The sequence below is a fragment of the Pleurodeles waltl genome, chromosome 3_1 (genome assembly GCF_031143425.1).
Source record: "Pleurodeles waltl isolate 20211129_DDA chromosome 3_1, aPleWal1.hap1.20221129, whole genome shotgun sequence".
Lineage (NCBI taxonomy): Eukaryota > Metazoa > Chordata > Amphibia > Caudata > Salamandridae > Pleurodeles > Pleurodeles waltl.
Window position 1 is genome coordinate 1,649,901,057 of NC_090440.1, and position 15,318 is coordinate 1,649,916,374.

Genomic DNA, 15,318 nt, shown 5'->3' on the forward strand with positions numbered 1-15,318 from the left:
TCAATATGCAGATGCATACAAGTGTGGCTGAGCATCCTGTGTTTGGGAGCTGTCAACTGAACCTAGCCAGACGTGGATTGTAAGGCACAGAAACATTTAAGTGCAGAGAAATGCTCACTTTCTAAAAGGTAGCATTTTCTAAAATATTAATATTAAAACCAACTTCACCAGTCAGCAGGATTTTGTATTACCATTCTGGCCATACTAAATATGACCTTGCTACTCCTTTCAGATTAGCAGCTACCACTCAAACAGTATATGAGGGTACCCCTAATGTTAGCTTATGAAGGGAGCAGGCCTCACAGCAGTGAAAAAACAAACTTAGGATTTTTACAGTACCAGGACATGTAAACTACAGAGGTACATGTCCTGCCTTTTGTCTACACAGCACCCTGCCCAATTGGTTACCTAGGGCCTACCTTAGGCATGATTTATATGTAGAAAAAGGGGAGTTTTAGGCTTGGCAAGTATTTTTAAATGCCAAGTTGAATTGGCAGTGAAACTGCACACACAGGCTTTGCAATGGCAGGCCTGAGACATGGTTAAGGGGCTACTTAAGTGGGTGGCACAATCAGTGCTGCAGGCCCACGAGTAGCATTTATTCTACAGGCCCTGGGCACATAGAGTCCTAAAGCCAGCAAAAACAGTGTCCAAAAAGTAGAGGGAGGCAGGCAAAAAGTTAGGGGTGACCACCCTAAGGCTGTCAGGTCTAACAGGTACTCCATGTAGTAAGTCATGGGGTAAGATGTCCCATGGGCCACAATGGCCCCAACCTGACTCCCACAAGTACTACAGTACTCCAGCTTATAGGGGCAACAATGGGGCATCCAGGCTATTCAGGGAACAGGGGCAGGAGGTGGTGGGGATTTACAACGAGGTTAAACCTGACTGCTCAGTGCCAAGCTACAAGAGGGGGGGCACAGGGTAATTTGGATTGTGTGTGACTTACCCTGACTAGAGTGAGGGTCCTTGCTTGGACAGGGGGTAACCTGACTGCCAACCAAAGACCCAATTTCTAACAGAACCCATGATATTGACTTTGAGGACAGCCCACCTGTGAAGAGCAAACTTTACGGGTTGTCTGATAAGGTGAAAGCCAGCTTTAAAGAGGAGGTCTCCAAGATGCTTGCGTTAGGGGTTATTAAGCCTTCAAATAGCCTTTGGTCCAGACCAGTGGTATTGGATCCCAAGGGCGCTTCTTCCGGGGTCAGTCCAGAACTTAGGTTCTGTGTGGATTACAGTGGGCTCAATGCAGTCACTAAGATGGACGCCCATCATATTCTCACTGCTGATGAGCTCATAGATCAACTAGGAGCTGGCAAGTTCCCCAGCACATTTGATTTACCATCTTTGTACTGTCAGATTGCCTCACTGAGGGGGCCAAGGAGAAGTCTGCATTCTCTACCCCAGAAGAGCACTTCCATTTCCACGTCATGCACTTTGTGTTGAAGAGCACACCTGCCACCTTCCAGGGGTTGGTCAACCAGATCATGACTGGGTTGGAGAACTTCAGTGCTGCTTATCAAGATGACATTGCAGTCTTCAGTTCTAGCTGGAAGGACCACCTGTGTCACCTCAGAGAAGTGCTTCAGGCTCTGCAGAGGGCAGGCCTCACTATTAAGGTGAGCAAGTGCCAGATAGGACATAATCAGATTGGTGATCGATTTCCCATCACCTCTCACATTACATGTAACAGCAAGTGCAGCAAATACTATGTAGGCAGCACTATCAGATCCCTCAAAATAAGAATGAGCAAACACTATCGAGCAGTGAGAGAAAATGACAGTCGGTATCCTGTGGCAATACACATCAATCAATGCCTGGCCCAGGGCCTAACCAAAAGCTTTGAATTTTATGGGTTTGAGAATATATCCAAAGACCCACGAGCAGGGAATAGAGAATTACACCTTAGAAGACGTGAATGTACTTGGATCCTACAATTAAGAGCAGTGGAGGAAGGTCTTAACACAAATTATGAAATGGAGTACTTCCTAGGTGATTAATTTTACTATCATAATAACGTATAATTTGTACACTGTATGTCCAAGTATGAATTTAATCATTACTGTCAAACTCTATCAACATAGTATATAACACTACCTAATATGGAAGAATGAGCCCAGTTCAATTCTGGTGCTAAGATGGTGAACTCTGTTCAAATGTGAAGTGTTACTATTATTACAGTATTTACATTACATATGAATTCACACTTTATTGGTAAGTATCACCAATCTTTGATGATCACGTGAAACGAATAATTAGGACGATGACTACTTAAGATTACTTGGCTGATTACACTTTGTTTTTACTATTTTGTATCATCTCTTATTCTCGGGACCCTTCGAACAAATTACTTCTAAGTTACATTATTCTCCTCATCGATTAAAAGAAGGACCAAATAAACATACTGCCCGTCATGCCGAAGAATTTTATACACACTCCTGAGACCTTACTCTGTGTCGTGTGACACCTTATTCGGTGTCTTTCTATCAATTTTGTAAGCACCTAAGGCTGTTCGCTTTAACTAATGCATAGCAATTTCAAGATTGCGCCCATATTTTCTTTTAACACTCTGTCCCTTTTCTGTTTCGGGCCAGCCGATGATTCTCCTCATCGATTAAAAGAAGGACCAAATAAACATACTGCCCGTCATGCCGAAGAATTTTATACACACTCCTGAGACCTTACTCTGTGTCGTGGAAGACCTTATTCGGTGTCTTTCTATCAATTTGTGTAAGCGCCTAAGATTATTCGCATTAGATAATGCTTAGCAATTTCATCCACCCAGTTGGACATTGTCTTTTAGTTGTGTCTTTCACACTCCAAGATGGCGCCCACTTTTTCTTTCAACACCCTGTCCTTTTTCTATTTCAGACCAGCCGATGATTCTCATCATCAAATAAAAGAAGGACCGAGCAAACATACTGCCCATCATGCCGAGGAGTTTCACTCACACTCGTGAGACCTTACTCTGTGTCTCTTCTATACCTTATACTTCTAGGTAGGTGACATTAATGTTAACTTATGTATTTTGCACTTTATTTTGAGGGGGCTGAGTCTGGTTGCTCAACTTAGAAGCAACATATGCTTATAATCTTTGTTACATCGGTTTTAGATGAGACGGAGGGCTTATACGTCCTTTTTCTCTACATACACGCCAGCTTAATTATCGGGGAGCAAGACACAGTGCCCCCAACACAAGAATTTACTCAAAAGAACTGTTTTGTTTATAGGTACGTGACCTTTTACTTTTAGAATTATGCCATATTGCTTATGCTTGTCACTACTTCCTTAGTATAGCGATCTTCTCTTCTAGATCGCACCGTAAAAGATTTTGGATCCATATGTGCTGACTTATGAGTACTCCTTCACGAAGATTCAGGGATAATAGTGTTTTGCCCCCGTCACGTGATTCCCACTACTCTTTCTCTATTGGTACGTGATAGTCCTTTTGTTAGTTCCTTTTAAATTCAGCTTACTCATTATCTTCCTCCTAATGACTTACAATCATTTTATTTCAGATCGTACATTATCTTGAAGAGTTTTACTTGATTAGGATAAGCCATTTGTTCATGTTAACACCTTACTTATACTTTGGTACGTTTTTCTTTATTCAGACACACTTGCGAATGCTTAATTTAGCACACTCACTCACCAATTTCCTAGGTGTTATGACGCCTTTCTGTTTCCTTTTTTCCTAATGACACCCTGTCATTAAGAGTACATTTCTCAACCTTAGTTTCCGTTTCTCATCGCCACATATCTAGTGGGAGTCTTTATCCCTATTTCGAATTCTCAATTTCTACTTCGTTTCACATGCACATCAAACTTTTGGTGATATTTATAATAATAACAAGTGTATCACTTGTAGTAGACTGTAATCAGTTTTTTCTCTGTGGCTCCGTTTGGTAATGTCACTTGATGATTTTAGACACTCACGGGATACTGGTGAAGGACTTGACGTGCCAGGTATTAATTTTCCATAATCATGTATAACTACAGATTATGACCAAGCTCATTATTATGTTTCTTACAGCCCTGAGGAAGTCAATGAGATTAATTTCTCGGAGACAAAACATGTGTTGGCTGTTGGATGTTGTTGGATGTTGTTGTGATGACCACATATGGAATGTTTCTGATGTGTTGAACATGTATGAAAACCTCGCACAAGAATAAAGACACTGAACTTTAACTCTGTTTGGATTATATATTGATTCTCCAAAGACCAAGAACCTAACTGCACAGACTCTTATCTTATTTCATACGAGTGCCCTGGCCTTTTGAACCAGATAGGACAAGGTTCAGTGATCTCATTGGGTCACTAAGTGGGAGGAGGCAAGGTAAAGCCCCTCCAGGTGAAGGCTAAAACCATTCTGGCTAGGGAACTCTTCAAGACCCAAACAAAGGTGAGAGTCTTCTTAGGCTTCACCTGTTGCTCCCTTGAAAGAGCTGACTTCCAAGAAGCGACCACGCCAGGTGATCCGGACACCCTGTAGAAGGCCATGTGCATCGCACTCATGCTCAAGGCCCCTGGCTTCTTCAAAGAGTTCATTGAGCAGATGCGTCAGAGCATGACATGGAAGTCATGCTCACACAGCTAAACAAATAGGACTTGGGCCAACCTATAGCCTTCATCAGTAGGAGGTTACTTCCCTGGGAACAGAGGTAGAATGTAATAGAGAGGGAAGCTTTTGCAGTGGTCGGGACACTTAAAAAGGTGAGACCACACAAGCTTGGTGCTCACTTCCCAGTGTGAACAGACAACAGACCTCTCAGATGGTAATGCAGATGAGGGGTGAAAATCCCAAACTTTTGAGGTGGTCCATCTCCCTACAGGGAATGGACTGTACGGTGGAACACCATCCTGGAAAACACCATGCCAATGCTGATGGTCTCTCCAGGTTCTTCTGCCTTAGTGAAGAGAACTCCCAAAGGGTTGGGTATTTCTCCTACCTTTCAGCTGGGTGGGGGACACTTGTTAGACCTGGTTTGCTTTCCCCCTAACTTTTTGTCTTTAGACCTCCTATTTTTGCTGATTTCATTGTTGCTGGTCTTAGGACTCTGTACATTTTACCACTGATAACCAGTGCTAAAGTGCTTGTGCTCTTTCCCCAGAACATGGCAACATTGGCTTATACTGGTATATTTAATTTACCGGTAAGTCCCTAGTAGTGGCAATGCATGCGCCCAGAGCCTGTAGTTTAAATGTTACCAGTAGATCTGTGTCACTGGTTGTGCCACCCACTTAAGTAGCACTGTGAACATGTTTCAGGCCTACCATCCCAGAGCCTGTATGCAGTTTAAACTGCTATTTTGACCTGGTAACATAAACATTTTGCCAGGCCCCAAACCTTACTTCTTAATACTTATAAGTCACCCCTATGTAGGCCTTGGACAGGCCAGATGCCAGGGTGCAATGTATTTAAAAAATAGGCCATGTCCTTTTAGGTTTTGCATGTCCTTGTAGTGAAAAACTCTTAAATGTCACTACTGCAGGGCCTATCTCTCATATTGAATAACATTGGAGTTGTCTTATTACATTTTATAAGTGTAATTTTCAAATGGGAAGAGATAACTAGTTCATTTTTGGTGTCTCTGGAAAAATAATTTAAAATCCTGAAAACACCACTTTTGGAAAGTTGGCATTTTTCCTTACTTAGCCTTTTGGTGCCTGAAGGATGTCGCAGGGTCTCATGACTGAGTGACAACTGAGCTTTGCATATTCCTCCTAAACAGCCACACACAATGCGAGCTTAAGTGTGACTGGATGGGCGATCACTGGGGGGAGAAGTTGGGCAAAGCTGCACTTAAATAGGCTATGTCCTGTCTCCACAGAAAGGGCTCCATACCCACTCTAGTCTGGAGCCAAGGCAGTCAAGGCAGGGCATCTGTGCACTTCAAATGGATGCCTTTTGAAGCTTCTCCCCACTTCAAAGACACAACTGTGTATAAAAGTGACCTCAGACACCTCCACTTCAGTACACTTCTGAAGTGGATACTCTGCCAGGCAGAAGGACTGCTGTGCTGCTACAAGGACTGCCACTCTGCTAGTCTGCTGCTCTGAAGGAACTACTGCCCTGATGTGCTGATCTGCTGCCTTCTTGCCTGGGGAGGAAGAACTGAACCTGCAATATCAGCTTGATCCCAGGACCCCAGAGTGAATCAAACAGCTAGTCTGCTGGACTCCTGATCTGGGCCTCAGGACTTAAGAGGCTTCTCAACAGCTTCTGGACCTGTCTTCTGCAAGTTATTGACCCCCAAGTGGTGCCTTTAAGGTTCTGAACCCTTGGTACGGCTCACAAGCTCTTGAAATAAGTTTTTGGGCTCTTCACAACTGCAAAGAGGCCGTTCGCAATGTGAACATGCCGCTTGCACCGAATATCTGTGCGAGCTGCCACCAGCCCGTCTCCTCACACCGCAGCATTGATGGTACGTGGTAGACCCACGCACAAAGCTCTAGTCTGTCCATCTGCAAGGCCTGGCCTGCTCTTTGCACCACACTGACTACCACCTGTGACCCTCTCCTTGCTCCTCATGACCCTCTCCAATGTGAATGGGACTCTTGGTGCAAAACATGCGAAGGTATAACTTCAGCAGGACTAATCTGGAATTGTATCTGAGGATCCCTGCATTACCATTGACCTAAACGTTTGACTTTGACCTGATCCAGCATGACCCGAAAGCCACGGTTGGCTTTTTATACTTTTAAAGTATAAAGTTCTATAAAGCAGTTTAGTCCTTAAAAATTGATGACTCTGGTTCCATTGATTGGATTTTTGTCATTTTGTAATTGTTTTATTTATTACATTTTGCTCTAATTTTTACCTTGGTGTGGGATAATTTTTGGGTGCTGTTTTTACTGTTTTACTGTTTGAAATGTTGTACAAATACTTTACACACTGCTTCCAAGTAAAGACTGACTGCTCTGTACCAAGCTACTAGGGGCTTAAGCACAGGTTGAAATGGTGTTTATCTGTCCCTTACCAGGACTAGGATTGTGGTTGTTGCTTAACCAGGGCTCACAGCCCACTCAACCAGTAACCCAGTTTCAACTTACACGATCATGGCTCTTAATTGTTTCATGTAGTTCTGTTTTTGCAATTCTATACTTTTCATCATACCCAGATGTTACACACAAGTCAATTTATCTCATTGATGTTTCCTTATGAAAATTATCCCTCAGGGCAGTAAATACAGAATGATGGGCATCTAAACTATAGGATTTCGGGGTTATGGTAGCTACAAGTAGCTCCAAAAATGTAACAAACAATTTGTATAGGTTTGTTAAAGCAGGTTAGCTCCTCACAATGCTTGACCAGTTGACAGATCTCCTATAGTTTGTGTATGATACTAGGCAATCATTACCATTCTGGGGAGTTGTCAAATCTCTAAGAGACAAACCATTCATAGAGAGGACCAGAGCATTGTGACCAAAGTCATTCCTCTAACTACTTCCATATCTTGCTTTTCCAGAGGTGGGCATCCAAAAGGATACAGTGGATCCTACTAGTCCTTTCCCTTCTCTAAAAAGTATGACCAGTGCCTCTGTCAGATGGGAAAGAAACAATCCAGGCACATAGACGATGCAGCAATGTGAAAGGTGCAAGTTGTTCAGCTGCTATTGTTGTCTTTTTCAGGAAAGGCACCATGAGTGAGGGGTTGCCCCACTCCTCATCTTTCTAGCCTGAAAGAGCACTAGCTGAGCTAATATGCTCTAATGTCACATAAAAATTATCTGCAATGACAAGAGGATGATATCCATCATTACACTGTATATATGAATCTAAAATGTTTAGAGTTGGAGATTACTGGGTGTAAAATTATTGTTATAAACATCAAATAGTCTCAACAATGGGCCCTGAAGAGGTTGATAACAGTAGCCCTAATAGATTAGGCGATTTTAGATCTAAGCTCTTGATCTTACAAACTAAGGGATTCTTGATCCATACAGTAAGACTGGTGTTAGAAATTGGGTCTCTGGTTGGCAGTCAGTTTGCACTCTGTCCAAGCAGGGATCCTCACTCAGATCAGGGCAAGGGAGATACTCACTAAAGATAACACCTGCTCACCCCCTTGGGAGACACTTCATAAGCAGGACTATACCACAAAGTCCTTTCTTTGTCCTCTTTCAGGCAGAAGCAGCAACTGCAGGCCAACCCAGCAAAGCACAGTCACAGGCAAAGGGGCATTACTCCTGCTCTAGCTTTTCAGTTCTTCTCCTTGGCAGAGGTTCCTTTTGGTTCCAGAAGTAATCTGAAAATCTGGGGTTTTGGGTCCATTACTTATACCTCTTTCTGCCTTTGAAGTAGACAAACTTCAAAGGAAAGTCTTTGTTGTTCACAAGATCCTGCCTTGCCCAGGCCTGGCTCCAGACTCACATCAGGGGGTTGGAGACTGCACTGTGTGAGGGGAGGCACAGCCCTTTCAAGTGTAAGAGTCAGCTCCTCCTTTCACCCTAGCTCAGATGACCCATCAGGATATGCAGGCTCCACCCCAGCTCCCTTTGTGTCATTGTCTAGTGGAGATTCAAAAACAGACCAACTGTCAGTCTGACCCAGACAGGGAATACACAAGTAGGCAGAGCCACAGAATGGTTTAAGCAAGAAAATGCCCACTTTCTAAAAAACAACTTTACCAAAAGATGTATTTTTATATTGTGAGTTCAGAGACCCCAAACTCCACATCTCCATCTGCTCCCAAAGAGAAACTGCACTTAAACGTTATTTAAAGGCAGCCCCGATGTTACCTTATGAGAGAGATAGGCCTTTCAACAGTGAAAACCGAATTTGACAGTATTTCACTGTCAGGTCATGTAAAACACATCAGTACATGTCCTACCTTCAACATACACTGCACCCTGCCCATGGGGCTACTTTGGGCCTGCCTTAGGGGTGTCTTACATGTATAAGAAGGGAAGATTTGGGCCTGGCAAGCGAGTACACTTGCCAGGTCATATTGGCAGTTTAAAACTGCACACACAGAGACTGCAGTGGCAGGTCTGAGCCATGTTTCCAGGGCTACTGATGTGGGTGGCACAATCAGTGCTGCAGGCCCACTAGGAGTGTTTGATTTACAGGCACTAGGTACCTCTAGTGCACACTACTAGGGACTTAATAGTAAATCACGTAAGCCAATCATGGAAAAGCCAATCACACATGTAATTTACACAGGGAGCACTTGCGCTTTAGCACTGGTTAGCAGTGGTAAAGTGCCCAGAGTCCAAAAGCCAACAAAAAGAGGTCAGAAAAGATAGGAGGAAGGAGGCAAGAAGTTTGGGGATGACCCTGCAAAAAGGGCCAAGTCCCACAACTGGCATCTATGACTATGATTTATGTGGACAGGAAACACTGCACATGTTTCTTGGAAGATGCAAACATGAAGTTTCTCAATAAATTTTCTTCACATCGGCTCACCCAATTTAGAGGTTAAGCCTGCAACGTTCCAAGATAATAAATGAACATGAGCATTAACCTGGGAATCAGGCTGGGCAAAGTCAGCTGAATTTGGTATGTTTAGACCATCATACCTTGGCCTATCTCAAGTATGCCCAGTCAATGACGAAGTATTCCTCAAGAATAGTGACACGTGAGTGACTAAATATATTGTAATCTAAACAATTGAACCCTATTATATTGGAAGAGCCGTAATGGGGCCATCTAAGAAAAAAATCTTAATTGATAGCTAATCAAAAAAAATATATTCACACAATAAATGTTACTTATGGATTGTTACTGGCCACTGTAAAATATGTTAAATCTGTCACAGTAGGAAGATTCTAGGTGCTGGAGATATACATTTTCGAAAGCAGGTGTAACTCATGCTAGTTGACTGCTGTGCAGAGTATAGTGTGCTTTTTAGCAGGAATGCACACGAAACGTTATCATTATTACTGAGCCCAGAAATTAAACTGGAATCTTTATTTCTAATTTACAAAGATTGTTTATCGCTTAGCGTTTTAATTTTTTCCAGAAACAATGATTCAATGCAACTAAAATAGTCTCAAAGAAAGTATTGTTTTTAGAATTGGAAAAAAATGTTGCATTGTATCAAAAAGCAATAACAGCTATTCAAGGATATTTGGAGCCGTTACATTGATCCATTTGACTGGAAAAGGGGTCTTTTGTAGTCGTTATAGATTCCACTGTTTTATTTTCCACTTTTTCTCTGTAGTGTGTTGCCCTGCTTGTTAAATACCCTATTATGTCTTGCTATTTATTTATTGTCTCACCCTCGTTAGCAGGAGACTGAATTGTATGCTGACTTGTTAAGCGGTACTTTTCTGAAGGGGGTACATTGTTAAACTTGTATGTGCCCCTCCTTATCTTTGTTTTTACTCATAAATGTTTGTACTTGGTTCGATCAATATTAACATAAATAATGTAATACAATCCTCTCAGTTCCCTTCAAATAGAATTGTTCATTATTTCTCAGAGATAACCTAATTTATTTATTTATTTAGAGCATGAGGAGAGGTAGCGCACATCGCAAGGTGATCTTTTATCCCTTAAAATGGTAGGGCTAGAATTGTAGAATTTTTGAGTGAATGGATGACTATGTCTGTCAAGTTCAGATCTGAGAACTTTATCATTCTGAGGTACTTTCTGACTTCAAGGGAATATATAAGTATGTAGAACTGGGAAAAAGCATCCGCGTTAAAAATGCGGGATGGACTGCTTCAGTGTATGAGTTCACAGAATGCTGTAACCAAAATATTTTACACTTGTGGCAATTTTGTGGTTAGCGGGCTTCAACTGATGTGAAAAAGAAGTAACTGAAGCAGACCTGCAGCAGAGAGATATCACATTAAGTTGTCAAATAAAAAAATCTGTAAGGACGTTTTATAGTTTGAGAAGAGGGTCATGTCTATCAGATATTTGCTATCCTGTACTTCCTGGCCACTCCACGTTTCTAAAATGGTAACTCGCTCCATGTCTATGTATGGTGATTGCTTGCAGAAGTGCTGCCGCTATCTATCTTCAATTGTAGTCACTGTATAACGCTCTTGCTGTACTGTGTAATTTTTATGTAACTTCCGTTTCGCCACAGTTTTTGAATATGAAACTGAAAAACAAAGTTTGAAAAAGGTGCCAAATAGATTCTTACCTCATGGAATCGAATGATATTTGTAACCCAAGCACAGAGACCTGCAGCTGCTGAAGACTTTGTACGTACAAATTCAGGGCTAAACTCAGGATCTCTCAAATAAGTTTCTTTTACAGCTTTAACCGTGGCTTCTGGGATGTGCTCTTTATCAAAATTTACAAGACTTTGTAAGAAATCATCAACCTAAAAGAGAATAAGTTGATCAGTAATAGATATTTCTCAGCAAACATGACTTGCTATAAAAAAACATAATGATAACATCTAGCAGTGCAAACTCATGGGTCTCATAAATAGGAGGAAGATTTTTTAGAAACACATCAAATCGTTCTGTTTGGTGGCCCTATCCATAAAGTGTTCCTTTTCTGTAAGCATATCTGTAGGCACCCATTTTTATAATGGGCCACTTCAAATGGAATCACAAAACACAGAAAATATATATAGTTGGAGAGATAGCCCAAGAAAAAGGCCTAAGAAAAAGTCTGCATCGAAGGTCGAAGACAGAATAAGAGATAAACATTTACTGACAAAACGTCTAAATTTGCGAACAAGAGAAAATGAAATGGCAGACGCCAACACTCTTAAATAAAAGTAAAGAAGCAAGGGTTACCCATCCTAAAACAGTAGTCTATACATCCCAGACGATCCAGAAAACGTGTTCCCTCTGCATTTTAATTCCTTAGCACCAGCAGTTAGCTGAATCGTAATTCTCTGCCATAGCTAGCTGTGACCGGTTGTACGGATGGCCAATATTTGCTCTAGAGGCAGAAGCATGTAGTTGTGTTTATGAACTGTTGGCACTTAAGCCTTTGCAAATCAGATGGGCTGAATGTAAGCTGCACTATTAACAAAACTTGCAAATTTGTGACAGTATGGGAATGAGAAAATGAGGAGGTGAAAGCAGTTATACAATCTGAGGCCTGTATGATTGTGCATAAAAGTTGGTTGAGAATGGGTGGTGGTTTGATTGAGAGCATATTGGTATGGTATTAGGGAGGAATAGAATTTCTTGCAATATTGCAACTCCTGCTGGCATTGGGCCTCCTTGAGTAAACTCATGCATGAGTTCGGTCATAGATAAAACCCTTTTGTAGGTAAAATAATTTAATAACAAGTGCACTGTTTACAAGACCATAAACGGACTTTATGAAAAATAATGCTATACCTGGCAAAGATGCTAATGGCTCCCAAAAATGAAAAAGGAAAAAACTTAATTCATGACATACCATTTTCTGTATTGTGAGAAGGATAAGCAAGAAGTATAGTTTAGACAACATCAAGAATATGTGTCAAGAACAGGCACTGAACCAGTAGGTAATTTATAGAACTTGGGGGCAGCTGAATCATGTGCCGATGCCAAAATTATACAGGGCACTGTCTGGAGAAGGAATACAAAACCCTTGTGTTAATAGTGGGGATTCAATAGATGAATGAGCGTGATACCTAGAGCCAAAATGGGAAAGCCCCAGATGATGGTTTGAAGGTTGACTTAGCAACAATGATACACGTTAGAAGTATATTTAATACAACCAGTCAGGTAAAGTGCCATGAATTGGGATCAAAGGTTGCACATGTAGAAACACAGAGATCATAAACAGTGACTTTGAAGGACAAGGGACTAGGGCATCTATGATGGTCATGATTTGAGGTACTGCAAACTCAGGGCTGTGTTCCATTTAAAGTAGGACAACATATTGAATATATTTTACACACCCACTTTCCTCAACTTCCCTCAGAGTAGAGTTTGAGCATTTGTTATTATTTTGGGGTAGCAGAAGTAAGTAGATGATGTGATATTATGAGAAGATATAACAACTACACAGAAGCCCTGTTAAAAAAAAATCTCAAAATTCACGAAGGAAAATTTGGTGATATAAATAAATCTATCTGATTAGAGATTCTTGAAAGATGTAACATGATTTACGAGTGTGAATTTCTCCATTGAGAGTGCTTCTACTTGTAAATCCCAGACAATGGGTAGCAAATGAGTATTCCAGGGCATGCTTTGTCTTGGAATATTAGGGACTTCCACAAACATATACTTTTATGGGCAGTCGCAAACTGCTCTCCGACCCCTTTCCATCTTGGAAATGACCAGTGATTTTCTCCAGCAGAAGGCTATAGAAACATTCCATTCAGGGTTTAAAAGGAGAATTGATAAACACACAGTTGGTGGGACATGGGAAAAGAGATTTCTGTATGAGGAAAAAAACACAAAACATATGCAGTTGCAAACAGGACTCCATTCCCCCTTGTGTGGGCTTCTCTGTTATGGAATAATCAGTGCAGGAGTAATGGGAGACCTTGGGAATAGTCACCTAACTTTTCTCAGAAGTACACCTGAAAACCTGGGTCTGGCACTGCTTTCCATGTACTTCTGGAATGTTGATGAATTGCAAAATGTAGTAAATCTGCACCCGCACATAGATGTATATTGGAGGGTGCAATTTTACTTCCACTTTTTTGTGAATTGAGCTGATAAATATTGGCACAGTGGTATTCTAGACCACACACCTGGTGCATTCGTTTGAGTAAATAGTTAAGTTAAAAGATGGGTGCACGGTTATCATACTCTTATGATGCCTACATGTGCTTGGCTTCTTTACAATTATTATTATTATTTATATGAGAAAATGTGATGCACCGGCGGTGCAAATGCCTTGTAACTAAGCCCCTGAGCCTACAGAAGGGTTCATATTGCAATATGGAAGACATGATAACTGCACACCATGTATATAATAAAAATAGACATTGATTGATGTGTATAGTGATATTTGCACTTCGTTGTCCTTTATTTCAATTACACCAATGTGTCATTCAAAATCAGTGAACGTGTTTTTCCCAAAGCAATAGTGGGAACATCTCAACAGCTTTCCTAAATAAGTTCCGAAATAACTTTATAAGTTTATAAGGAGCATAAATATTGTGAATCATCTACCATATTAAAAACACTAAAGTGATATTTGCGAATTGACTCTTACAGAATTTTGAAGACTGGGATATAATGAATTATAGCCACCTGACAAATACTATAGCAAACAAGACAAAACGTCTGCCCTTTATTATGAATTATATAGGGCATTAAAACAATACCCAAACATTTCAAATGTCCCTAAAAGTTGTTAAACGTTCCCCTACTTTGTGAGCATAGAGATTTCTGAAATCTAATTTTCAGTCAAAGACAATACACCTGACGTCCATTTGTTTAGGACGTGCCTCATGGGTACATTTAAGGCCAAAACTACTAATAGATAAACTTGCTATTTTTTCTGAACTTTTGAATAATAAACCCATGGTTTATCATTTTGTCCCACAGAAACTTCTAACTATATGGGTAGTCTGTTTAAGCTGTTTGAGTTTACCAGAAAGCTAAAAATGAAGAAATTATTTAGTATCAAGGTGGAGGTAAATCAGAATACACCTGCACCTAGCACAGTGATTAGTAATTTGACAGTTATCTGCTCTGTACTCTCACTAAGTTAGAGATGAATTATACAAGCACTAGACAGCCTATTCTTAACCTTGCTGATTTTGTTCAAAATATTGATATGAATTGCCCCACAGGCTGTGAATCTAAATCTTTTTCCCCTCAGTCCCCACAGATGCCATTGATATTTTTCAGGAGGCTGTCGGTAAAGATCTGCTGAAATTAAGGAAACAAAACACCAGATTCCTCCTTACCACAATATATTTATCAGAACATGCAGGGCCATCAATGATTTGGAGAATGGTTTCAACATTGTAATCAGATCCTTGGATAAAGGAGGTATTATGGTTGTGTTGTCTAAAGAAAAGGTGTCAAAATGAGAGGTGACTAATCCCACCGCAAATGTTTTGTCCAACTTGCAGACTGGAGGAACAAGGGATTGAAAGAATGGTAGGAGTACTGATTATTGATATGTAATCTTCCAACCACTCCTGTCCTTTACCTGTTACCGAAACTCTATAAAAGCCTATCCAATCCCCCTGGTAGTATTATAGTCTCATCAAGGGGAACCCTATTGGGAAATATGTGAAAATGCATTGACCTCCCCTCAAACAGTCAGGATAGCAGAAACTTCTTAAGGAAAATTGAGAAATGTACATGGGAGAATGATTTTGTTCCACTGATGTTAGAGGTCAGTAGTATTTACACCAGTGTTGGGCATGATTTAGGTATTTCTGCATTTTGATCTGGCATTACTGCATGCTTGCATTTCCTTAGAATATGTTCATTGT

At 40.9% G+C, this 15,318-nt stretch overlaps 1 protein-coding gene across 1 annotated transcript in view; it reads right to left on the reverse strand.

The window, feature by feature from the left end:
• The window catches only part of LOC138283610 (dynein axonemal heavy chain 11-like), a 2,790,563-nt gene that overhangs the window by 513,890 nt on the left and 2,261,355 nt on the right, over positions 1 to 15,318 (reverse strand). The window contains exon 65 of the mRNA XM_069221547.1: positions 11,104 to 11,286. Within this exon, the coding sequence (XP_069077648.1) occupies positions 11,104 to 11,286 (183 nt within the window). The remainder of the gene's footprint in view (positions 1 to 11,103; positions 11,287 to 15,318) is intronic.